General features: G+C 38.1%; 2 protein-coding genes across 15 annotated transcripts in view; both read right to left on the reverse strand.

Moving 5' to 3' along the window:
- STK17B (serine/threonine kinase 17b) overlaps window positions 1–8,197 on the reverse strand; it is a 49,269-nt gene extending 41,072 nt beyond the window's left edge. The window contains exons 1-3 of the mRNA XM_063791425.1: window positions 7,866–8,197; window positions 6,003–6,891; window positions 1,659–1,919 (exon numbers count right to left, since the gene is read on the reverse strand). The gene's annotated coding sequence lies outside the window, so the exon portion shown is untranslated. The remainder of the gene's footprint in view (window positions 1–1,658; window positions 1,920–6,002; window positions 6,892–7,865) is intronic.
- A 16,491-nt stretch (window positions 8,198–24,688) lies between these two features.
- HECW2 (HECT, C2 and WW domain containing E3 ubiquitin protein ligase 2) overlaps window positions 24,689–27,879 on the reverse strand; it is a 388,387-nt gene continuing 385,196 nt past the window's right edge. For 13 of the 14 annotated variants that reach the window (XM_063791409.1, XM_063791410.1, XM_063791408.1 and 10 more), the window contains one exon: window positions 24,689–26,828. In XM_063791409.1, coding sequence (XP_063647479.1) covers window positions 26,717–26,828 — 112 coding nt within the window. In that variant the 3' untranslated portion in view covers window positions 24,689–26,716. The remainder of the gene's footprint in view (window positions 26,829–27,879) is intronic. The other variant, XR_010150180.1, reaches the window with a different exon arrangement.

Consider the following 27,879-nt stretch of genomic DNA (forward strand, 5'->3'; position numbering starts at 1 on the left):
CTAGGCTAAAGGTAGCCAGACGCAGGCAAGGCCAACAGCCTCTGAAGGGGCGTGGCTCAACCCCCCACCCAACAGGGGTGCTCACTGAATGGAGACAGGCTCCTCCAAACAGATCCCCTCTCTGGAGGTAGGAATAGTGAGTGTACTCAGATGGAGATGTCGCAGTGCATTTACTCATGGTGCCTACAGCACATTGCAATTTTGAAAGCACTGAGAACCAGAGAGACTCTAAGAGACCTCACATCCCCTGACTCTCTTGAAACACTATTAGCAAAGGTAATTGGGGCTAGTTTTGTCTGATGAGAGTAATAACTCAGACTGGTACAAGTGTCTTCCTTAAAGGGTGACACAGCTTTCCTCTCCAAAACATCCATGATCAACTAGGGCCAATATGCCAATCCAACCACTCACTGCAGTTTATAGAGTATAACCTGTCCTGTAAAAGCTGTCCAAAAGAAATGCCACGCACATTGGCGAATGTTCTACTAGTCATATTTTAAAAAGTAAACACAGATAAAATTAATTTTAACAATTTATTTTATTTAACCCAATATTTCTAAAACATTGTCATTTCAACATGTAATCAACAAAAATTATTGAGACATTTTACTTCCTTTTTTAATATTGTCTTAAATCTAGTATTTTTTACTTACAGCATGTCCCAATTCAGATGCCAAATTTTCATCGGAAACACTTGATCTGTATTTAGATTTCACAAAATTTACTGTTGCAAAAAGCAGATTCACATTCCTAAGTTGTTTTAAACAAACTAAAGTTTTTCACGCCAGGTGTGGTGGCTCATATCTGTAATCCTAGCACTTTGGGAGGCCAAGGCGGGCAGATGATTTGAGGTCAGGAGTTCAAGACCAGCCTGGCCAACATGGTGAAACCCCGTCTCTACTAAAAATACAAAAATTAGCCAGGCATGGTGGCAGGTTCCTGTGATCCCAGCAACTCAGTAGGTTGAGGCAGGAGAATCACTTGAACCCAGGAGGCAGAGGTTGCAGTCAGCCGAGATTGCGTACCACTGCACTCCAGCTTGGGCGACAAAGCGAGACTCTGTCTCAAATAAAGTTTTTCAATAACTAAATACAGTATCAGTTTCTTAATATAAATTTAATGACAATGAAATAAAATAGAAACTTTTGTCATGTTAGCCACATCTCAAGTGTTTCATGGCCACGTGTGGCTACTAAGTTAGGCAGTGTAGGTCTAAAGGGCTAGAAACGTGCCTTCTAATTGTGTCTAAATTTCCAGTGCTAGAGACAATCAGAGCAGTCTGGAGCTAGAAAAATTCTTGCAGTTCAGTAACCCAACTCCCTTGTTTTAGAAGGGAAGAAACCTACAATGAGAGAAGTTGAGGGACTTGCAAAAGATCACACACCTAAATTAGGTGGTACATATCTGAACAATAATTTAGGTCTCCTGACTCTTAATCCTAAGATATTATTTAAGCCTCTTCACATCAGACATACTTCAGAATAAAGTAATTTTTAAATTTATCTGAATCATCACTCCGATGATACAGGCAAGAGAAAGCAAACCTGTATCCCAACTGCATTCTCATAACCTGATAAGAGCACACCCTACAATATTTAAGGCACCCTCCTTCCACTCTGTCTTAGGGTCCATGTGGTTTCATCTGTCAGCTCTCTTACCTCAATGCATCACTGCTTCCTCTCCCTGGAGCCACCTGGCCGAACATCGCTGCCGCCCGCCCACAGAGCATCCGGCCACATTTTTCTGTCTGCAGTTTTCCTCTCCCAGGTGTCTACCACACGTTATTTAAGGTTGTGCTTCAGAGAATCCTTTATATTTGCAAACCAAAATATTCAGTAGAAACTACAGTAAAGTTGTAGAAGAGCTGCTATGCTCCAGCCACAAACACACCAGGCTCTAAAGTTCTACCTCGTGAGAAGCTGTGAGAGAGAAAGAGAAGATATATGTGTGGTTAAGTGTGTGACATCAGGCAGCCCTGCCTTCAAGTCCCAGTTCTGCCCATTCCTCGTTGTGTGACTTTGGGCAATCCTCAGTTTTCTCATCTGTGAAATGGGGATAATAATAATAGCTACCTCCATGAGATTGAAATGGGATAATGCATACTAAGAACAGTGCCTAACAAGAATAAACCCTTGGTTCTGTTCCTACAAGCTATTATTATTTACCAGTGCTTTGCCAGCTCCCCATGTGCACTACTGCGCCCTGTGACTAGCAAGATGCTCAAGACATTGTGGGTTCTATATAAATATTTGTCAAATGGCTTTATAAGATACTTTTGATTTTCCTCACATCTTATGGTTGATGCTAGTAGGGATCATTGGGGGAAAAATGTCATTGGAAAGGACAGGGGAGAGGGAGGTGACTGCTTTTCCTTTCAGTATCTATCTGGTGGAGACACCCAAGTTCGGAATGAAGCTGTAAGGTCAACAAATGGTGGAGTCCAGGGGGCCGTGTGAGATAAAGAAATTAGTCACTAGTGTTTAAAGGAAGTAGATATCAAGTGGCACAAAGAAATAAATACAGGATATAAATATAGGGTGCTGTCTATTTGATTTGAGTAGATAACGCCTACTAGCTCTCCCTAATAAATCTCTTCCTTTTTCACTTTGCTAAGAAACTTCCTCTGCCAACTGCATATACCATGAATGACAACCTGCTATCACATTCTCCAGGGTACATGGCAGGTACCCTTCCAGAAACCCTTCACTGAGTGAGTCTTCTTACAGCAGGCAGTAGCAGATATAGATAAGGCAGAGCCAACTTTTAATCTCCAGCAACTCCCTCATTAGGAGTGATCTTTGTGTCAACTGGTGTAAGGTGATAGCATGAACATTGAGAAGGCCAATCTACTCTGAAAGTTGAGCCATTTTGTGGCATAAAAGCATTAGTAATGTGGGAAATGGTACTATTCCTGATTATCACAGCATTCCTGACATTGAGAATATTCAAAGATTCTTGAGTCTTTTTAGTAATTGGCCTTTCCTTTAGATTTATAGAGCAGCATTTCATGGCTTCACTTTTACCGAAGAATCAGTAAGTTCAGAGCTGTTCAGAAACCTTTAAAAGGTCACAGATTATGAGAGAATGGTTCTGTAATTTACCAGCTGTGAGATCTTGACCAGGTTAGAAAATCTCTGTGCCTCTATTTTTCATCTGTAAAATGGAGATAATATACTTGCCTCATAGTGTACATGGCAACAACAGTTCATAAATAATGAAACTGGCACTGTTCTAAATGTGTTGCTTATGTTAATTCATCTAATGCTCACATCCTCCTATGAGTTACAGTGCTATATTTTCCTCCTTTAAAGATAAGAAAACTGGCCAGGCATGGTGGCTCACACCTGTAATCCCAGCACTTTGGGAGGCCAAGGCAGGTAGATCATGAGGTCAGGAGATTGAGACCATTCTGGCTAACATGGTGAAACCCCGTCTCTACTAAAATTACAAAAAAAAAAAAAAAATTAGCTGGGCGTGATGGTGGCGCCTGTAGTCCCAGCTACTCGGGAGGCTGAGCCAGGAGAATGGCATGAACCGGGGAGGCAGAGCTTGCAGTGAGCTGAGATCACACCACTGCACTCCAGCCTGGGCAACAGAGTGAGATTCCATCTCAAAAAAAAAAAAAACCAACAACCAGAAAACTAAGGGACATGGAAGTTATATACTTGCTTGCAGTCATTCAAGTCCATCCTCTACTACACAGACTTTTTTTTTTTTTTTTTTTGAGACAGGTTCTCACTCTGTCAGCCAGGCTGGAGTGCAGTGGCGCAATCTCAGCTCACTGCAACCCCTGCCCCCCAGGCTCAAGTGATTCTCGTGCCTCAGCCTCCTGAGTAGCTGGGACTACAGGCGTGCATTCCACACCCAGTTTTTTTTTTGTTGTTTGTTTTTTTTTTTTTTTTTTTTTTTTTAGTAGTGACAGGGTTTCGCCATTTGCCCAGGCTGATCTCAAACTCCTGAGCTCAGGCAACCCCGCTTCCCCCAGCCTCCCAAAGTGTCAGGATTACAGGCGTGAGCCACCACACTCAGCCTACACAGACTTTTACTGTGTGGATATTTAATAACTAGCTACTAACAAAAGAGCACACCTTCTTGGGTGTTTTATTCATCTAGTTCCTGGAGTCCTTGTTCTTTTCAGCCTTTTGTTTCTTCTCTCATCTACCATTCCAAAATTGCTTTATTGTTAAAATAACTTTTCAAGTATATAAAAAATGCAAAGTGAGAGGGCTCAGAGTTAGAGACATCTGGTTGAAACTCCTGTTTAGCTTAATATAGATACAGATGTTTACATATAGAAATATTTATAGGTTATGTGTATATACATGGGTTTACATACACATGTATAGCTCCTTGCTCTGTTAGCTGAGGGTGCCTAAAAAGTAATGACACCTCAGAAACAACAGCATGCTTAGCACTGAGGTCTTAGTCTCTAATATCATTCTCCAAGAAAAGGAATCAAAACTCCTTGGAGAAATGGCTGCTTCTGTGACTGAGGTTGGAAATATACAGATGGGCCTGAAGTATCTTGTAGTCCAGAAAGAAGGAAGTGCAAGCAAACACCACCATGCAATTATGGGGGCATTCAAAGAGAAGGGAACCAGGAGCCAATTACAAGAGCTCACAATGGCCAAAGCTAGGACAATTTGAGCAACACAAGAAATAAAGCAGTAGTAGACTATAACTCAAAGTATAAAATAAATGTCTATGAATTCATCCTGACATAAGTAAATGGTTGAAAGAATAGACAAATCTTCCATACAGAAGAAATATGAGCAATTTATGCAGATACTCCACCCTCAAGTCGGTGGAGCATAACTCCCCACTCCTTAAGTGTGGGCTGCCCATAGTGACTTTCTTCCAAAGACTGAAATATAGGAAGAGATGGGGAGAAAGCAGCTTTAGGGTGGAGAAACCTGACGAAACCCACCTCAAGCCAGATGATCAAGGTTAAGGTCAGTAGTCATAAGTCATAAGTCATGATGTTATGTATCCTTAATATAACATGATAAGTATGATACTTTGCCTGTGTAGTCTTCCTCCCAAAAACCCACAATCCCAGTGCAACCATCAGAAAATCATTAGGCAAATCCCAGTTGAGGAGCATTCTATAAAATACCTGACCTATACTCCTCAAAACTGTCAAGGCCATCCAAAACAAGGGAAGTCTGAGAAATAATTACAGCCAAGAGAGACCTGAGGAGACGTGACGACTAAGTGTAGTGTGGTATGCTGGGTGGGAACCTGGAATAGAAAAATGATGCTAGGCAAAAACTAAGGAAATCTTTATTTAATAATAACGTATTAATGTTGGTTTATCAGTTGTGACAAATGCACCCTTGCTAATGTAAGATCCTATAATAAAAAGGGAAATTGGTTGGGTATGAATCTAAAACTGCTCTAAAATAAAAGGCTTTGTTTAGAAAAATGAATGAGTCTGCCATTGCTTTAAATATTCAAATTTAGAGAATGTAGAACTAATAAAATAATCAAAATATAGCCCTGCTATTATTTTTGCAGTCTATTAAAAACACCATTGTACTAGTAATCTGATGCAGGTTCAATCCAATATCAAACTCCAATCAAAATTTCCAAGTCAGATAAAAGTATATGTAATAGGAATCCAGAAAGAGATCCAGAAAATTGTGTTTCAATATTATGTATATCATCTGATTTTAATCACAAAGTGAATCTTTCATCTAGCATGTTGCCTGCCTCTCCTTTAATTTCTAATATGGTAAGTATTGACCATACTAACCATGTCCTATGGACTATACTTACTAGATTACCATATTTACCATTACTTATCTACGTAGATATAACCTGCATCAACCAAAACTCTTTGAGGTCCTGAGTAATATTTGAGTGTAGAAGTTTGAGAACCAAACAGCTTGAGAACCACTATTCTCATCATAGTGACCCATTTGCTCTTTCAAGACTGGGACATTTGTTACTCTATGGCCACCCTGTATCTTAACCCCATCAGTGTTTAGAGAATTCCTCACCTTTTGAGTCCATGACAGTGAAAGTGACAAATATACTCCTTGCAGCTTGGGAGGAACAATTACCTTAGGTTCTATCAACCAATCACACATATGCACTTGAACCTTTGAATCTGGAGCTAGTAAGTCTGGGCCATGAAGAATGCTGAGACGGAAGGAGCAATCAGGCCCTGGAAGCAGCAGGTCTAGTGGCATCTCCAGTGTCCACGGCACAGGGTGCAGTGTAGAATCCTGAGTTTGGGTAATAGTGTCATCGTCTTCCCCTGAACAATCCACAGACATGACTTTGGATGTTTTTCCTAGTTATCTTGTCCTAACTTTGGTTCTCCAGCCTGGATCTCCTTTCTATGAACTACTCAATATCCTTTAAATACATTGTTTTTCAGCTTCAGATATCCAGAGATGTTTAGTTGCTTGCAATTAAGAACTCTGACTGGTCCTATGAAAAACTGATTTCTTAGTTAGCTTCTGTGGTTATATATTTTGACCACTTTTATATTAATCAGCCTTTCTGAAATTCTACAAATAAACCATGGTTAGCCAAAATAAAAAGAAAGCAAAATAAATGTACCCTTTGTTTTATCTGCCATAGAAAACGAACAACAGCCAGGCACGGTGGCTCATGCCTGTAATCGCAGCATTTTGGGAGGCTGAGGCAGGAGGATCACTTGAGGCCAGGAGTTTGAGACCGGCCTGGGCAACATGGTGAAACTCTGTCTCTACAAAAATAAATAAATAAATAAATAAATAAATAAATAAATTAGGCAGGCATGGTGGCATGCGCCTGTAGTCCTAGCTACTCAGGATGCTGAAGAAGGGGGACTGCTTGAGCTCTGGAGTTCAAAGTTGCAGTGAGCTATAATTGTGCCGTTGCACTCCAGCCTGGGCAACCCTGTTTAACAAAAAAAAGAAAAAAAAGAAAACAAACAACAACACAAATAAATTAAAACATCTAGCTTTTTGAAAGATGAAAAAAAAATGTTGGCCTTCTACTCTGGCTATACACTTTTACTTAGACTTCGGAATTGTGATCCAACTTTCAACAAGCAGAGTGTAAGATTTTCATTGTATTACTTCCCAGCTGTGCAATTTCTATAAAATGGGCAAGAGGCTCTGAAGAGAATGCCTGGTGACGCCATGCCATGTGCTTAGTTCATTATAAATCATTTCAAGTACCTCCAGCCTCGCTGAGCCAATCAAAACAGAAATGTTCTAACGCATTTGAGAGAATCTTGTTTTATAGAGTGCTTAAGAGAGGCATGAAAAGCATACTAGATTTCAAATGTACCAAATTATCCAGAAAGGATTTTGGAACTGGTTCCTATTAGGTTACTTTTCATTATTATTTGATACGACATATAAAATATAACGCTTTTCTGTTTGAGCTGCTAGTGCCTGGAATGGTTCTGCCTTCTACAATTTCGCAAGCAAATTTTAATGCATTTCTATTCTAGTCTAGTTACTACCTTATTGCTAGACATCAAAAGTGAAAAGTGTGCAGGTCAGTTGGGCCCTTCAGATCTTTCCATTTCAAGCTAACTCGAATTATTAGGGACTTAAATTAATTTTGACTAGAAAAAGCATCTTCTTCTACAATTGAAATACTACCACAGATGAAGGATTCTTTGAAGTAGCGTCTTGAAATAATTTAGGGAAAACGTACAAGGAGAGCAACCCATTGCTATTTCCTCTCATCTCCAGTTTCCACAGTTAACTTCTCAGCAGAAAGGCTTGTGTATAGTAGAAATCCACAGACAAGCATAAATTAGTACACCCCACCTTGAGAACAGGTTGAGAAATTTAAAAACTGGCACATGGAATGACCACTGTTAAGCTATTTCTTGCAAGCCTAAACTACAGACGCACCTTTTAAAATATGAGATGTTTGAGCACTTGACAGATGATTATCTTGGTCTACTTGAGAGAAGTTCCACAGGCATAAAATCAGTTGTCTTTATTTCTTCCTGTCTCTCACCCAGGCCTTTTTTTTTTCTTCCTGCTAAGAACAGGAAATTGCAGAAATAAAGATTTGATCAGTCGCCATTAATTCAGTAAGCTTTGTTTAGTTTAACCTAAGCTAACAGCACATTTATAATTTGCCCAAATAAATCACACAAATTATCAGAATAGGCTAGTTTTGTATATAATTATCTCTTAATCACCAGTCCTTGCGTTCTTCTTCTCATTAAGCCTGTCTCTGAGGAGGTTGTCCTTTCACAGTAAAAATAGGCGATACCTTTGAGACACTTTCTGTTACTCATTGACCTAGAAAAATCCCCTGCTAGTAGCTCAGTCCTGAGTAGGTCTGAAAGCTTCTGGGTCAATCACACATGCTGAATGTGGCACAGGATATATTAATATTAATAACACTTGATGTCTGTACAGCAGTTTAGTCAATATAGAGCTTTCACATGCAATGACTTATCTGAGCCTCAACAGTCTGGGGATTACTGTTAGCAAAGCTAGTGTTATCCCATTTTACAGATGAGAACAGAGGTCGTGAGAGTGACTTGTCCATCAGAGGTCAGGGTTCAGTCTAGGGCTGAAGACTGTGGGCTCTTTTGAGTGACCCCTAACAGAGAAGACTCTCCAGAGAGCACACTTACCCGAGACATGCTTTCTCTTTTCTCTCACCCCACCCCTTGCCTGAAGCATTATAGGAGCCCTATGACAGATCAGCTGCGAACAATGCAGAAGAAAGGGAAACATAATTTTTCTGGAGGACCCAAAGTCCAGATGGCAAGCCAGACCAAGCCCCACGGCTGTCTTACCTGCAGGTGTGTGCAGCACCAGAAGCCCCAAAACAGTGTTCACATCTCCCCACCTGGCCGAGCCACACTCACTCCCTGCTGCAGCCCAGATTGCCTGAGGAGGTTTCAGGTGGGGATTTAGGAAAATCAAGAATGATTTACCACCTAAAGTAATAAGATTTAGCACAGAACTAAGAATTGCAAACCAAGAGCTAAGGTTAGAGGAAGATATTTAAGAGAAAGAAATGTACTTGCTGTTTTTAAAAGTTGACATTTCTGTAGTAAGAATGAAGAACTAAGAGTACAAATAATTAATTGTTTTTACAGTGAAATGACACAGAGGAATGTTCTAAGTAAAGCGGGGCAATACATTTATACGCAAGGTGCAATGTATTCGTCATTTTATTTAATTCTTGGAACACAACCTTGAATGGTTATTCTCACTTCTCAGATGAGGAAACCCAGGCTTACAGAGTTTGAGTGACTTACTTAAGGCCATATAGGGAGTGAGTGAAGACAAAATTTGAACTCAAATTACAAATCCCATTTCTTTTCAGGATACTGCACTACAATCCAAGTACAGCTTACCTGTTCTCACTTTTATTTTCCATTATGTCCCATCTCTGTAACTCATTATTCAAATAAGTTTATATTATTATAGTGGGAACCTACTTATCTGGTTATCTAACGTCTAAGGAACAGGAAGTAGGCCAAAACTCTTCTGAGAAACATAATAGATGTTACAACGTTCACATGTGAGAAGATACTCCTTGGCAGCCATTCTGTCTTTCAAGTATACGCTGTAATTATTTTGGATGTTTATAGGACTGCAATGATAGGATACTGTGGGAGCTTTCCCTCTGATCTTCCAATGACTGGTTGCTCTTCCAACTTCAGTTCTCATCTTAAATGTTACATCCTCTGAGAGGCTTTCTCCATCCCTTGCTGCTCCCTGTTCTTTATAGCACTTTTTATAACCATTGGTAATTATGGACTTATTTGTTTATTGCCCGTCTTCCCCATGACATTGTAAACTCCCCAAAGGCAGGAAACATGGCTGCTTTATTCAGCAGTGTTTCCTAGCACTTATGGTACCTGGCACAAAGTATGGTAAGTGTTCATGGGATGGATGAAAGAATGGACAAATGGACGTGCAGAAATATGTGGTTTTGTCATCTGACCTAGGGAAGACTGGATTACGTTTTGAGCTAGGGTAGCTCAATCACCCTTTCCATATAAATAGTCTTGAGATTTGGTGGCCTCCCAAAGACAATAGACAGGTGCTATGAAGCCAGTCCACTGGGACAGGAGGAGGAAGGAAAGTAACATCTACTGAGCCCTTAATAAGTACAAAGCAATGAACTATTAGAAGTAATGGTGGCTGGGTGCGGTGGCTCAATGGTGGCTCACGCCTGTAATCCTAGCACTTTGGGAGGCCAAAGCAGGTGGATCATGAGGTCAGGAGTTCAGGACCTGCCTGGCCAAGATGGTGAAACCCCGTCTTCACTAAAAATACAAAAATTAGCCAGGTGCAGTGGCAGGTGCCTGTAATCCCAGCTACTCGGGAGGCTGAGGTAGGAGAATCACTTGAACCCCAGTGGCAGAGGTTGCAGTGAGCCGAGATTGTGCCACTGCACTTCAGCCTGGGTGATAGAGTGAGACTCTGTCTCAAAAAAAAAGTAATGGTAAAACCCACGATTACTCTTGCACCAACCTAATAGCTGTACATGGACTTATTTAACATAAAAAGCACTGCAGGAGAAAGAAAAACCCCTATTTTACGAATGAAAAAAGTGAGACTTACACTGGTGAGGTTGCCCAAGGTCACCCAACAAAGTGGCAGAACCAGGATATGAAGTGCAGAACCAGGATATGAAGTTAATCTGTCATTTTTTTTTTTTTTTTTAAATAAAGCAAATTTGGCCAGGCACAGTGACTCACGCCTGTAATCTCAGAACTTTGGGAGGCCAAGGTGGGAGGATCGCTTGAGCTCAGGAGTTCAAGACCAGATTGGGTAACATGGCAAAACCCCATCTCTACAAAAAATACAAAAATTAACTGGGCATGGAGGTGCACCTGTGGTCCCAGCTACTCAGGAGGCAGAGTTGAGAGGATCACTTGAGCCTAGGAGGTCAAGGCTACAGTGAGCCACGATCACACCACTGTGCTCCAGCATGGGTGACAGAGTGAGACCCTGTCTTAAAAAGAAGCAAATTTACTTTAAAATATGTTTGTCTTTTTTTATTGACCCATAACTTACATACAAGAAGTGCTTATATTTTAAGTATGCAGTTGATAACAAATATGCATACACCCTTGTACCACCACCCAAATCAAGAAATAGTACACTTCTAGCCATGGAGAAGTCCTCCCCAATTCCAGTATCTCCATGGTAAGCATGGTTTTGACTTCTATGATCACCGGCTCCTGTTGCCTGTTTTTAAAGTTCACGTGATGAAACCTTAACTGTGTGCCCTCTTTGCGTTAGGACTCTTTTTTTTTTTTCTTTTTTGGCAGATTCTCGCTGTTTCACCCAGGCTGGAGTGTAGTGGTGCTATCTCAGCTCACTGCAACCTCTGCCTCCTGGGTTCAAGCGATTCTCCTGCCTCAGCCTCCCAAGTAGCTGGGACTATAGAAGCCTGCCACCATGCCCAGTTTTTTTATTTTTTATGTTTTTGTAGTTTTAGTAGAGATGGGGTTTCACTATGTTGGCCAGGCTGGTCTTGAACTCCTAACCTCATGATCCACCCGCCTTGGCCTCCCAAAGTGCCGGGATTACAGGCGTGAGTCACTGTGCTCGGCTGTGTTAGGACTCTTTTGTCTGTGGATACATCTACATTGTTGCTTGCAGCAGCAATTGATCTTTTTCATCGCCGAGTTATATTATCATGAATTACTATAATCACAATCTATTCTACTATTGACAGACATTTGCATTGTTTTCAGTTTTATTAATAAAGTGCTATGAAACAAATCTTGAACATTTGTTTTGGTGGACATAAGCACTCATTTCTGTTGGGTACACACTCGGAAACTGGAATTGCTAGTCATGGTGTGCATATATTTGGCTGTAATTGATGCTGCTAAACAGTTTATCAAAGTGGTTACATCAATTTACACTCCTACCAGTAATGCAGAGAATTCCCATTGCTCCATATCCTTGATACGTGTTAACTATCATCAGTTCTTTTCATTTGAGTCACTCTGGTGAAGATAAGCAATGCTTTTATAAACTATGCATGGCACCTCTGAATGGGTTATAAGCCCTCAGAAGAGGAAAGATCAAGAGTTTGCTTCTGGCTCTTACATGAATCTGACTTGATACTACTCCCTGGTCTCAAGAAAATGAGGCTTACATTTCTGGCCACCTACTAGGTGAAGTGGAGCCTCCCCAAAGAATAGAAATAGACTAACAACTGGCTCACAAATGCGATTAACACAAATAGAGAAATGGGTCAGAGCCAAGGGCAAGACTTTCACCTCTTTGGTCAGAACCACAGAGACCTCCAACAGAGGGGTGAATAAAGCCTCGTCAAAGTCAGTCCACCTTTTGAACTGGACTATTAGAGCAGAACTAGTTTGAAGTTAGTGAGGAAGTGCCTGCCTCATGTAGAGGGTCAGACAACTGTCACTACAGTTATTGTATTTTGAGCACTTTGTGTGTGCTACACCCGGGGCTTTATGCTTTATAGAATGTAATAGTTGGGACTGTTGGGTTGTAAATAACAGAATCCAACGTAATTTTTTAAATATTTATTTTTATTTTAAATTCCAGAGTACATGTGCAGGATGTGCAGGTTTGTTACATAGGTAGACATGTGGCATGGTGGTTTGCTATACCTGTCAATCCATCACCTAGGTATTAAGCCCAACATGCATTAGCTATTTTTCCTAATCCTCACCCTTCCCCCACCCTACCTCCTGACAGGTCCCAGTGTGTGTTGTGCCTCTCCCTGTATCCATGTGTTCTCATTGTTCAGCTCCCACTTATAAGTGAGAACATGTGGTGTTTGTTTTTTTGTCCCTGCATTAGTTTGCTGAGGATAATGGCTTCCAGGTCCATCCATGTCCCTGTAAAGGACATGATCTCATTCCTTTTTATGGCTGCGTAGTATTCCATGGTGTATATGTACCACATTTTTCTTATCCAGTCTATCACTGATGGGCATTTGGGTTGATTCCATGTTTTTTGCTATTGTGAATAATGCTGCAATGAACATATGCATGCATTTATCTTTGTAATAGTATGATTTATACTCCTTTGGGTATATACCCAGCAATGGGATTGCTGGGTCAAATGGTATTTCTGGCTCTAGATCTTTGAGGAATTGCCACACCATCTTCCACAATGGTTGAACTAATTAACATTCCCACCAACAGTGTAAAAGCGTTACCATTTCTCCATAACTTTGCCAGCTTCTGTTGTTTCTTGACTTTTTAATAATTGCCATTCTGACTGGCATGAGATGGTATCTCATTGTAGTTTTGATTTGCATTTTTCTAATATTCAGTGATGTTGAGCTTTTTTTCTTATGTTTGTTGGCTGCATGAATGTCTTCTTTTGAGAAGTGTCTGTTCATATCCTTTGCCTACATTTTAATGTTTTTTGTTTTTTTTGTTTTTGTAAATTTGTTTAAGTTCCTTGTAGATTCTGGATATCAGACCCTTGTCAGATGGATAGATTGCAAAAATTTTCTCCAACTCTGGACCAACCTGATTATTAATAAAACTTAATTTACTTAAAGGACAGCTATTCTGAGATTCTCCTTCTCTTTATATAAATATGTTAAAATTTATTGCTTGTTATGCAATAATGATGAGTGGATGATAATTGCTACTTGTTATTGGCAAATGTTCCTTTTAACTGTACGTGTAGTTTGTAACACTAGGCCATTCTCCTGTTCCCACCAATCAATATTTTTCTTTTGAAGCATGGGGCTGAATTTTACTGCTACATGACAACCAGGCGAGAAAGTTACTGTTTCATACTGTTCTTTAACACATGTGCACTTTCATCCTGTATCCAAGAATAGCCCTCAGGTTCTTGTCAACAACATCCTCTCTATTCATATAGCCAAAGGTTAGGTGAGTTTGTGTATCTGATTTCTCAGCATATTACTAATTTAAGGCAGCAAAGTAGAGAATGAGGAGGGGCTACTTTAGTCAAAATGAAGCAAAAATGAAATTTTAGTGAACCAGAAAGGAGAATTAGAATGGTATTAACAGTAAAGTATAGTCTGGACCATTTAATTTAGGAATAAAACAGTTGAATATCTACCCAACAATTACAGCATAATATTGTTTGTTGTCTATAAGGGTGACCCTAAGTTATCAACAAATACATTTTTTCTAGTGTGTCCTATTTAAGATCATAGAAATTTGTATATCTTTTAAAAGATCCCCATAAGAAGAGTTAAAATGTTTAGGTTTTTCACACTTAGAGAGTTATAATAAGCTGTAAAAGTCTTTTATGTGGAATAATTTAGTTCTTGGGAATGGAAGATAACTGAAGGCATTACTCTAAGAAGTAAAAAGATAAATAGATGTATTATCAATTACTTGACGAACAGTGTCATGTGTGGCTTGAATGATGAATTTAGTTGACTACTTAGTGTGAAACTGCTTCTTTAGATTTCTGCACACCCATCTGTGTAACGAGTTAGCTACTCCAGAACCTTTCTAGGCATGGCACCATAGTAGCTGGTTTCCAAATCTCTGGCACTTTATTCACTTTATTAGGTGGATTCTGTCACTGAAATATTTCTCCGTAATCAATAATTCTCTTTTCTTCTTCTTTTTTTTTTTTAAAAAAAACTCCATTTACTTTTAATGCAAAATATCAGATTTACTATCTATAACACAATTATATTGCTTAGGATGAAAACATTGCTTACCTATCAAGCAAAGATTCTTCTCATTGCGTGGGAGGCGAGAATTCTGCCACTGAACCAGCAGTGCTTCCTCATATTCTTCTCATTGCTTGGTGTTTTTGCAGTTGTCTGTGCTCATTGTTATAGTTGCTATTTGGTTGCAGTTAAAGATTGGCCTCTTGTTACCCTATGAGTAAAGAACCATTAATGAATTGATCTGGGGGGCTGTGTTACATATTCTGCTTTTAGGGCTAATTTTAAAATTAGCTATTAAATTTTAAATACTTTAATTTTAAAAAATTGTTTTAGATTTATAGAAAAATTGAGAAAACAGTAGAGTTTCCATATACCTCACACTAGTTTCCCTTGCCAACATCTTACATTAGTATGGCACAATAGTTATAATTAAGAAATCAATACATTTTTATTAACTAAAGTCCATACATTATTCAAATTTCTTTTGTATTTACCCAATGTTGTCTTTCTGTTCTAGGATCCTATCCAGGACACCACATTCCACTTAGTCATCATATCTCATTAGGCTCCTCTTGGTTGTGATCATTTTTCAGACTTTTCTTGGTTTTGATGGCTTTGACAGCTTTGAAGAGCAGTGGTTAGCTATTTTGTAGAGTGTCCCTCTATTAGAGATTGTCTGATTATTTTCTCATGGTTACATTGGGATTATGTATTTGGGAAGAAAGACCACAGAGATAAAGTGTCATTTTTATCACATCATATCAAAGGCACACACTATTCACGTGATTTATAACTGTTGATGTTGAACTTGAGCATCTGGCTGAGGTAGTGTTTCTCCGGCTTCTTCACCGTAACTTTTCTCCCCTTTCCTCCTTCCTTTGCTGTACTCTTTGGAAAGAAGTCAGTATGGGTAGCCCCCACTTAAGAGTGGAGTATCTACATAAATTGTTTGGAATTCTGCCCAGATTTGTCTCTTCATTTATTAATTATTCAATCAATTATTTATCAGTACGAACTTAGTTATATAAAATAACTTTGCGTTATAATCAGATACTACTTTATTTTGTTGTCCAAACTGTTCCAGCCTTGGCCACTGGAGCTCTTTTAGTTAGCTCCTGCATCCCTTTGACAGACTCTCATGGTGTTTTTTGGTTTTATTTTTAAAACTCACTTCAGTTTCTAGCACTACAAGATGCTCTAGGCTTATCTTGTATATTTCCTAGAAGCAGTCATTTCTCCAAGGAGTAGGGCTAATTTTGAAATATTATTTTATGTCTTAAGTAAAAAAGACTTAGCTAAGGATAGGTTCAAAGTCAGTTAGAATACATTTGCTAACGTGCACTCATACAACCATTACCACACCTAAACTCCATGGCAGGATGAAAAAGATAGGTACATACACTCCAGCCACCACATTATTGGTATTCCTGCTTGGTTCTAAGTTTGAGGCAGCCTGTTATCTTCATTCCTCCTTAAACATTATTATGAGTGACATAACAGACAGGCTAATTGCAGATGAGAGAAAAACAAACCCAAACATTTTCGCTCCAAATTATCAGTACTATGGTGTGAGAAGAGACTCTGATGATATATACATTGCTTTTCAAACCAGTGATACACACACCTCAGGGTACAAAGCAGCAAGTCAAGGAAGAGGCAAAATCAAAGTAGTATCTTAGTGTATCATCCAATGTCTTTAATACTTATGGTTACTTAATAATAACAAGTGGCTATTAAAGCTAAAGGGGAAAAATTATATTTTTAAATTGAAACCCAGTTTGACATATGAACAATTTAAATTTACTTAAAAATAAATGAAACACGAATAATTTTGTATTGGTAGAGCTAGCTGCATGTTCATATTTGAAGGGTCCTTTATTATTATTGGTGATTTGATACAAAGTTGAAGAAATGCTGATATGGAGTAATAGTAAATTAGCACTAATTGGTTAATAGCTCTTTAGTTAACAGTTAAAAATGGCTTGTTTTGTTCTGGAAAGCCAACCATTCAAGGCTAGAATTGGCCCCTAAGGGAAATGCATGGCTCCTCTTCATTCTCCCTCCCTTCCTCCCAGAGAAGCACTGTCCTAGTTAGGACAGGCTCAAGAATCCAGAGTTGTGTTCTTCTTGGGGATTTGATCACTTCAGATTTCTCTTGAATTTCCAGGTCATGAGGCTGGAGTGTAGGGAAGTTGCCCATCCTTACGCAAGTCTGACCATCTCATCTGGGAGCCCTCCCATTTTTCTGGACCTATCAGAAAGACCTGGACTCTTTTCATTCAGGGTTCCTCTGCCCCAAGAAGACCTGAAGTGGGCAATCTGGACCAGCGCTGCTTTAAGTATTAGAAAATATATTATCCTACTTCTCTTTATATGCCGGCTTTCTCTTTCTGGAATTTGCCTTCCCTTGAAATAAGATGTAGAAGGTCAAGCTGTGAATGTGGGTTTAGGAAAAAACAAGCAACCTCTTGGCCTCTTTTGGGCCTTGGTCCATTGAACTGCTGTAACAGAATACCAGAGACTTGGTAGTTTATAAACAACAAAAATTTATCTCTTACAGTTCTGCAGTTCAAGATCAAGGCTCTGGCAGATTTGGAGCCTGTTAAGGGCTGGCTTCCTGGTTCATAGATTGCTGTCTTTTCACTGTGTTTTCACATGCCAGAAGGAATCTATGGGGTTTCTTTTATAAGGGCACTAATCCCATTCATGATAGTTCCACCTTCAGGACCTAGTCACCTCTCGAAGGCCCCATCTCTAAACACTATCACATTGGAAATTAGGTTTTAACATATAGATTTTGAGAGGACACAAACATTCATTTTAAAGCATTCAGTCTTCTTAGACCTGACTCTACTTATACTCAAAAGATGTCATTCATATGGTTTAATTCAATTCTAAAGAGATTAATTTGGATGTTGGGACAAAAGCCTCATAGTAATAAAAAGTAGGTCTTTACTTGGCCATGAAATCAGGAATTTAATCTGGGGGCAGGAGCAGGGAGAGGGATGTGTTGATGAGGTTCAAGAATTTGGACTTGGGGTCCATTTTCCATGCCAAATGAATACCAACCTAGATATGAATTCTTATACTAGCCAAGGGGTGGTATTCTGTGTAGCAAGGGTGGTATTTAATCACATTATAAATTGTCAGAAAATATATATTGTTCCAATAATTTACACTTTTCTAGCTTTTCTTTTCTTTTTTTTTTTTTGAGATGGAGTTTTGCTCTTTGTTGCCCAGGCTGGAGTGCAGTGGTACCATCTCGGCTCACTGCAACCTGCGCCTCCCCGGTTCAAGTGATTCTCCTGCCTCAGCCTCCCCAGTAGCTGGGATTACGGGCGCCGGCCAACACGCTCAGTCAATTTTTGTATTTTTAGTAGAGATGGGGTTTCACTATGTTGGCCAGACTGGTCTCGAACTCCTGACCTCAGGCGATCCACTTGCCTCGGCCTCCCGAAGTGCTGAGATTACAGGCCTGAGCCACTGCTCCTGGCCCCTAGCTTTTCCTTTCTAAGTGAAACACCAGTGATTAAACATCTTTTGGAAGCATCTATCCATACAAGGATTTGAAAATAATAGGACAAATAAAGTGTGTGAAACTCATGTGTATCAAGGTAAACATTATATCTTTATCAGACGTTCTCATTTCTTTATTCTTGTGATTCCAAAGTTTACTTTGGCTGACAAATGAGGTATCTATTTAGAAGGGGAAAAAAAGTAGTTAATGGGTAAACATTTTTGAGCAAGAAAAGGAGGAGAAAAGTATGAAGAGACTTCAACTTCATACTTAAACTTAACTTCATACTTAAACCAGAATGTCTTCAACTGGTTTAAGTATGAAATAAAGAACAGTATGAAAGACTTCCTGGGATGGTGGATAGTGGGAATTATTCATTATTATTTATTACTAAACTCTCACTAATTAAATGGGGTTCAGGATTAAAGGAAATTATGAAGGCAGATATATTTATCATTCTAAAAACACATTGAGGTCAAAGGATACAGAGGGATGTCATGGCACAAAAGCCAGAAGTCAGTGCTGTGAATCAGTATCTTGCTTTTCCCCCTCTTCCCCCTTCAGTAACAATGTCAGACTTCAGTCGGTGATAGCAGATGAATCTTCTGCTTAAATGCTGTCATGTGATATATGAAGTTCATTTCTAGTGTAAAATATGTAATAAGAAGCTTAATGACACACGTATTCCATGAAATCTTGACAGGGTTGCTCTTAACTCATATGAATTAACACTAGTTGGTTTTCATGAGTTAATTCATATAAATTAACATGAGTTGGTAAATACAGATCATTTTAAGGGCATCCCTTAGTGATTGACTGCCCTCATAGTGTGTGTATATATATATATATATATACACACACACATATATATGGCTATATATATATATATTCCCCATCTCTTTTTATTAACTGCTGTGTTTTAGTAACATTTTACTTATCTGGTCAATTTACACCACTAGTCAACTAAATATAAAAGATAATGTTATCCATTAAAGCAAGGGTTCCAAACTGGTGACCTGCAGGGCAAATCAATCTGTAGCTATATTTGGTTTGATCCACCCAGTACTAAAAAGATCTGGAAATATCACACAAAAATTTGGGTTTCTGGGTTTCCCTTGATATATTAGATCTTTTAACACTAGACTGGAATTTCATGTGGCTAGGATCTGCTGGAGCAAAATATTAGAATGTCCCTTCATGTAAGTCCTACCACTGTGTGTTGCTTCCACCTAGCCAATTTCACTCGTTAAATACCTATCTGGTCCCTGTAGGCATATGCACACGCGACCCCTAGATTAAATTGACGTGCGTGGTAGTGGTGGCGGCGGCAGTGGTGTGCCTATGTGTTTATAAATTAAACATTCAAATAAGATGGCTTAACAAATAGTCTCAACCCATGTGAGTTAAGAAATTATGATTTGTGTTATAATTCATTCCTTTAACATTAACAGCCCATCAAACAGTAAAATATTCTTGTAGGGATAAACAAAGTAGATTCCAAACAAAATAAACAAATATTTTATTAATAAATAATAAAAATATAAATAAAAATAAACAAAATACTATAAATACTATGAAAACAGACCCTCCAATATTTATAGAGCTGCAAACTAATGCCATGAAATCTTTATCTCTACTTCTATTCTCCTCCCTTCTGAGTTTTCCCTCCCCAAAAGTATTACAGAAAAGTCATAATCTATTTTTTTAAAGAAGATTTATTTTGGATTAAGTGATTTCATGATGCAACATGGTTTTAAACAAAAATAGAGATCAGTATGAAAATAAAACAAATTGTACACATTAAAATATCTTTCCCTCAAAGCATTTCGGAATCATAAAAAATACAACAAAAGAGTCAGGGGTTCAGTTGAGAATAAGAATACAGACTTCCCAGAAAATAAACAACTAGTCCCAGTTCAGAGTCCTAGGCCCCATATAATACCACCCAGAAACCATTTCTAGGATGTCAACAATCTGCATTATTTACTTTGAAAAAAAAATTACATATAAGGTGAAGTGAGAGCTGTATAACCTTAATGCTAACAGCAAGCATCTCCCATTATTATTCTCCATTAAAAGTCACATTAAATAAATATGAAGCTTAAATCAACGCAAAAACTGAAATACCACTATTAACTGTGACACACTGTGTGGTGAACGTAATGACTGAGGTTGGTGAAGAGAAATTAAAAGCTTAAAAAAATACACCACCTGTGTTCTACTGAAATCTTAGAAATAATTTTTTTTTACAGAGCCTTAATATTAAAAAGTAATCATTACTATAAAATTAGATTAATACTTTCAGTAAGAGGCGAGAGAGATGCATGTATTTTTATTCATTTATTTTGGAATGCCTGCATCCCTATTATAAAAACATGTAATTTTAAGCACTTTCCAACATATTAACAGCCCCAAATTTTACTTATGCTATCATATAAAGAAAAATAGGTTGTAATTTTATCTTTTAGAGCATTAGGGTCCTAAAAGAACATCCCATTCTGTGTTAATTCCTGGTTAATCCTTCCAAGGTAATTCCTGAACATCATCCATTCTTTTTTATGAAGGTGATAGTAACCAGAAGTTGACTGATGGTTCCCTACCTGCATCAGTAATAGCTGATTCAGTTTGAATCACACAACACGGCTATCCACACTCCTCAGGTTGTAATATCTTAAAAGTCATATAGAAAGATATCACCTGCCCAAGGGCGCTACACATAAAAATCACATATATAAATTTAATTATCCTGTGTTCCCCAGAAACCATAAAACTAGGGCCATCTTATTCTGCTGAGCTGTTCAATTACGAAAGCCAAATAAACGACTCTGCAGATAAAATCTAAGCAAATCTATTTCCGGTCTTGATTAACTTCCTGACTTGGAAACACTAATTCAGTCTCCATTTGCGACCTCACTCTTAGGATTTCACTTTCCAGATTAACAGAGAGCATTTAAGTTATCTTTAGAAATCATGAAAATGTCTCAAATGCTATTCTAATGTCAAGGGATATCTGCTAAAAAAAACAAAAAGTATAATGAAATAAAAGCACCCTTTCTTTTATTTCATACATGGTGTTCAATAATAGTAACAATAATTCTTAAATAAAAAAAATCCACAACATAATTTTATGCTAAATTGTCGAATCTCCTGATCAAGCTATGGTTAGCTTTAATACTTTGGGACTAAATTACATTTTGCAATACAGAAAATGTTAAATTACTGAAGTTATAAAATGAGGGTATTTCCCATCTAGTAGATCAAACTGTGCCTTCATCAGGGGGCATAGCTTTCTTCTTCTCAGTCAGAAACCAAATTGAAGTATGTTCCTACCCCCACCAGCAAGCCCTAAGATGATCCATCTACCGTTGTTTTAACTTTCCCTCCACTACACTCCTGTCCTAACCATCCTTTCGCTCCTTCTGACCCAGATGGCTATGATATGGACAGCACACACACGGTCATCCTTCCTGACAGCTCCTCGGAATGCAGTTACCACTCTGAATCTTGACAGTTGGTCAATAATTAGCATTATATTCTTGGGGGGTGGCACAACTGCTGGGCTCCTCTTTCCTCCTTTTTTATTTTTATCATCCTTTCAGTGGGCAGTAGCTGGCCTTAAGCCACAATTCAGAAAGCTTTAATGTCTTCAGCATTCCTTTGCATCCATACTAGACAAACAAATTAATTTGGAAAACACAAATGAATGGGAAAGAAACTAAGTTTTTGAAAATTAGAGTCTAAAAGTGACATTCTCATTAAACTCACGGCAGTAAGATGGAAGTAAAATGGCTACGGTCCAGAGTGCTGTCCCTCACCTACTAAATCAGAAAGCAGACAAAACAGAGCAAGGCCCAGCGGCTCACGTCTGTAATCCCAGCACTTTGGGAGGCCAAGGTGGGAGGACTGCTTGAGCTCAGGAGTTCAAGACCAGCCTGGGCAACGTGGCAAAACCCTGTGTCTACAAAAAATATAAAAAAATTAGCTGGGCATGGTGGTGCATGCCTGTAGTCCCAGCTGCTCAGAGGCTGAGGTGGGAAGCTGGCTTGAGCCTGGGAGGCAGAGGTTGCAGTGAGCCAAGATCATGCCACTGCACTCCAGCATGGGTGACAGCCAGACCTTATCACAAATAAACAAACAAAAACAACTGCCAGCATGGTGGCTCACACCTATAATTACTCCTAGCACTTTGGGAGGCCAAGGTGGGCGGATCGCTTGAGCTCAAGAGTTTGAGACGAGCCTGGGCCTTGTCTCTACAAAAATACAAAAATTAGCCAGGTGTGGTGGTGTGTGCCTGTAGTCCCAGTTACTCAGGAGACTGAGGTGGGAGGATCGCTTGAGCCTGGGAGGTGGAGGTTGCAGTGAGCTCATGTGCCACTGCACTCCAGCCTGGATGTCAGAGCCAGACTGTCTCAAACAAACAAACAAAAAAAGCAAAAGGCCCTGAAACTGAGACTCAGTTTGGAGATTAGACCACATTCTTCTTATGCATGTTTTTATTATGCAGGGTTACAGATACCTCTTAATAATGGCATTGCATCATTTCACATAAATACGGAGTTTCCTGAATAAGGTTAAATTGAACAGACTCCTATCTTCATTATAAGATATTTGCCTTGTTAGAAGTGGTCCAATCATAAATAAAATTTGTGAATTTTATCACTGGAACTCAGCTATTAGGGCTTACTAGATCCATCCCTATTAAAAATTTAAAAATAAAGTAAGGCTTCTGATTAGTGTTTTCCATTATCTTGTTTCCAAATAATACTTGAGAAAATTAAGTGACTATTCTGTATAAATCCATCAAAAGCAATCACATTTTGCCTTCTGTTTTTTAAATTTCTCATGTCAAGTCATGAAATACAAATAAGTCTATGGGGAAATTTTTTCCATGAATATACTAATTTCTTTATGGACTTTTCAGAAGGTGTCATATTTTAAATGTATCTGTTTAAGAAAGTGAGAGTTTGGAGGAAGCATCTTGGAAACCTCACTGAATGTGGAATATACTGGTACAAACATTAGTCTCCACATTTCTCAAGATGAAACACAGAATTGTGACTATGAAGTAATGAAACTGATGCCACAAGCCATCCATGAAAATCAGCCTCAACCCAGATGGAACATGATGCTTGTACCCTACAAAGTGCGTGAGGAGCTAAACGGACGATGTACCTGACAGCACTTTGAAACTATAAAGCACTATGCAAGCATATTCTACCATTACTTTCAAACACTTGAATGCATTTTTACCATTTCTGATTGTTGCACAGGTAAAACAGATTTTCCTTTATTTATTGCAGAATTTCTGCTAAATTATAAACGCAATATATGCTAGAAAATTGTGACCATACTTCTTTGACCAAGATCCATTCATTTTGTGCACAAGAAAAATGTTTTGACCCCAGAAGTGGTTTGGGCTCAGGGATTGGGATTTTTCACACTGAAAACCAATGGTGCATTGTAGAATAGATGAAGGGAAACAGGGAAACTACTTGATTTAATTTTGGCATTTCATTGATAATTTCAAAATCTTTGAGTTGCTCCTTCACAGATCAGCTCCCTACACACTTTACACTCTCGTTGTGTAAGTGCATCCTGGCTTCAACACTTGACCAGTATTGACATACTATTACTTGCCATTGCTTCCCAATAGAAACAGCATTGATGTAATTTTTTTAGCCACACTATCTATATATGAAGCCATTATTGAATCTCCCAGATGGAAAAAGCTGTTCTCTCTTCATTCCTTGATTGTAGAACTTACCAAATTTTATCAAAAACACTTTTTTGAACCTTGGAGTCTACTCTACTACACTGTGAGCTGAGCTTTTCAAAGGCAGATTTAGACTCTTGTAGCTCCATCGTCAAACAAACATCAAACTGGCACAGAGGGAATGCCAATGATGTGCTTGTTCTCTCATCTAAGAGATGTTCTGCATACATATATGATGTATTAAGAGTGTCTTCTATAGTATAAAGAGCATCACTTAAAATAAGAGCAGAAAGCCTAGTTATCTGGGTTCACAGTCCAGAAGAAAATATTTATGGATATTTCTAATTGTAGAGTACATGAAAGTCTAATTTATTCTGTGGAAATGTTATTTAATATTTTATATAGTTATTACTGGCTGTTTTGTTTTACTAAGAAAGAATAATAGATAAGTTAGCATGGTTTTCTGATATGCTAAGTACATCTTTGATAATTCCCAATCTGAGAACAGTATCAACTAGATGATTATACTAATTAAGAATGTCTACATACATTAAAATGTACTGTTATTTGGGAAAAAGTTGGATGCCTTAATAAAGAAATATATTTGTTAGAAATAATTAAGGAGATATATTTTATTTCAAATCTCTTTTACCTAATAATATGAAATACCATAACTAAATGTCTCAAACCAAAATGAAGGATAACATGGTCTTTGAATGTATTTTTGAAAGAAATGCAACCTTTATCTGCTGCTTGGAGAATGCCAGCCCTGAAACATCTTGTATACCATCAAATATGTGACTTAAAAAAAGTGTGTTATACTACTTTTCCTTATAATGAAAAGAATACAAACAAGTGAAAAGTTTGCAAAATTAAATATATACTTGTATTCATGATCAATAAGTACAAACTAACATTTCCAGTTAAAAGTTTTTCTTTTTTTCTCTTCCAATTATAGAATACAGAGAGCTCTTCCTTTCTTATTTCCAGATTTCTATAACCCTTTTTCAGAACATTTCTTCACGCTGCAGTACGTGCCTTTAGTGCAGGAGTGTAACACAAGTGGTATTCCTCTTGAGGGTCCCAGTAGTAAGCATAGCTTAACTCACAGGAGAGCAATCAGTTCTTACAAAACACCTATGAAAACTATGCATATGACCTCTATAAAATGTAAGATTGCCAACATCCCATAATAGGAATTCCATGGCTGCTTATAAATATAGATCTCAAAGAAATGTTTGGGCAATGCCTGTAAACCCATAGGCTGGCAAACCATATGTTAATCCAATGCTTTTATGACCCCCAATTTAACTTCACTCTATTGAAAATCTGATTAGTCAAGAAATAAACAAAGATGTGGAGTAATCCCAAAAGCAATTAAAATGAAGAATACCTTCTCATAAAATTAAGCAGAAGTAAGACTAGTGATGTCATGCAGTTTTGGAGATGCCATAGAAAAACTGTTTCTTAATATTAATAAGAAAATTATGCATCAGTGAAAATGCAGGCTTAGAAATATAGTTCTGAGTTTCAATTTGTGATGTCTTCACTGATGAGGGAAAATGGAATTCTTACTACTGATCTCTTCAGTGTTGCTGATGGCTCCTTTACTGAGCTTAGTGTTTAATGATGCTGTACAAATAAAAAGCAGTGGGGGAAATACGAAATATCTGTATTAAATGCCATCCTGTAAAGTATTTGATGGATGGAAGAGAGTCTAATGCATTTTAAATAAATGCATATCATACTATCACATATAGTGAATCTTAAAAAATTATTACTTAGATGCACAGTCCTTGTAGTGGTAGACACGGCACTGTGAAGGAAGTTTGATTTAGAAGCTATTTTCTATTATACTTCTCAAGTGATGGAGTTGCTGTTAGTCATATTGTAATGTCCCTTCACCTTTGGTACATTCAGTGCAAAATATTTGGGGAATTTTTTTTACCTTTATAAAAATAAAAGGCCCTTTTGTTTCCTTGAGAGTGCTTAAAAGGATACATATTAGCATGATGCCCGAGTATGCATGGAACATGAAAATGGAATGAGTGATACATACAGCATGATAGGTAGGTTCTTATATACATCTTAAAGAACATAAACATAATGAACCTACAAAAAATAAACAGAACTCACTGTGTACTTTTTCCTGATATGCTGTGATTAATTGCTAGTTATTTTAAAATTGTTTTCATGCATTATAAAGCATAAAATCTGTCATTAGTAATTCACTGAATAATGGTTTGTCTTTAGCCATAATTACACACATACCACTTGCAATATACATTGTCACAGACCATCTTATTGCAAATCTGTAAAGGTACCTCATATTGACTTGGTTTCATTTTTACTCATGTCCCATGAAAGCGGAAACCTATGGTGCACACCATGCAGGCACTCATAAGCAAGAAATGAATATTCTGTTATAACTTAGGGCTTAAATGAATGTACTTTCAGGAAATATATTTACTTTTATTATATTATTTAACTTGCTCTAATTTGGAGATTGGGCCAAGTGCTGCCAGTTTGGCTTGAACCACGTTCAAGGGTAAGTTTCAAGATTCTCCTGAGTCCCTAAAAATTACTGTGGAGCTGATCATGTATGGGTTCATCTTTGTCTTGGAACATAACAAATGGAAAAAGTTTGGCAGTCAAGAACTGTTGATTGAAAGACGGTTGGGTTGTTCCCTGGGCATCAAGCTCACCCAAATCCTTCCAAGAGGACTCATCTCCAGTCCCCAAATGTGACAGAGCACTTGTTCCTGGAAAACAACAGCACGTAGCTTTATCCTAAAGGAAGCATCCTCTTGAAACTTCCAATGTTCAATCATTCTTCTAGAAGGCAGCTTCTGAAACTGCCTGTCCACAGAGATGGGCATTCAGCTTCCAGGTCACTCAAGTCCAAAAGTACTGGTTTCTTCAACTGCTGTCAACAGTTTTTCATAAAGCATGGAAAAGGATGGGTAGGGAGGCAGATCCAGACGGTTAAAACATGTATGCGCTCTGAAAACACAAGAAACAGCACATAGTTTAGAACAGGCCGAGTGAAATGAAAATGTGTGTGGTGTGTGTGTGTGTGTGTGTGTCTGTGTGTGTATGACTGTCTTTCACATTCAAATTTATTTGTTGCCAATTTTCACACTCCTTTTGAAAAATCTTTGAAAACATTTTGACCTTAAAAATTCAGAACTGAATTTCTCTAAGGAAAAGAGGATATTAAAAAAAATATTTTATTTACATTTCACCACCATTTAAAAGCTATATTACATATAAATGACCATTTATTGAGTGGTCTAAGGATTACAAAGACAAGTTTGGTTTTTGTTTCTCTTTTGATGCTAGATTTTTTTTTTAATACACGGACATAAGGCCTTGCGAAGTAGTTCATTTTGAGTTGGCATATGCTTGGGTGTCTCTTCGATACTCTGTAGTTATGCATTTTTTCATTTTCTTGGACAGGGAAGAGGAGCCAGTGTCTCTGAGGGCCTGCCTCATGGCTTAGAGTCTTGGGAAATTCCCTGGCTGGACTTTTCTAAGTCAGTAGGCCATTGTTACTTCTTTGAATCCTGTGCTAAAATTTGCTTTCTCCCAATTCACAATAACAAAATAAGCAATTTAAATCATTACATTAAGTATTCTTTTTTAGAAATACTTCTTTTGCCAAGATAGGAAAAAAATATGTTTTCCTGTTATTTGCATCTGAATCACAATAAAAAATAGACAGTCTCCAAATAGTACATCTTATCAGGAAGCAAATCTGCACTTTTGACATGAAATAGGAAACATTCTATTCTGAATGTACAACAGCTTGTTTGGGGGACCTACATAACTTTGACTTAAAAAAAATACTCCTGAATAAGAAATTTTAGGAACTATGATTATTAACAAGCTATTTCTACAAAGTCACATGTTTATACTTTTACTCTGATAAATCCCTTTTCCTTATGAAATAAATATAATTAATATTCCTGGATGCAGTGTAATGTAGTGGGAAGACCAGAGATTTGCAGTTGGACATATTTGGGTTTGGATTCTAGCTCTATCAACAAGTGTG

The sequence above is a fragment of the Pan troglodytes genome, chromosome 13, assembly GCF_028858775.2.
Source record: "Pan troglodytes isolate AG18354 chromosome 13, NHGRI_mPanTro3-v2.0_pri, whole genome shotgun sequence".
NCBI classification, from domain to species: domain Eukaryota; kingdom Metazoa; phylum Chordata; class Mammalia; order Primates; family Hominidae; genus Pan; species Pan troglodytes.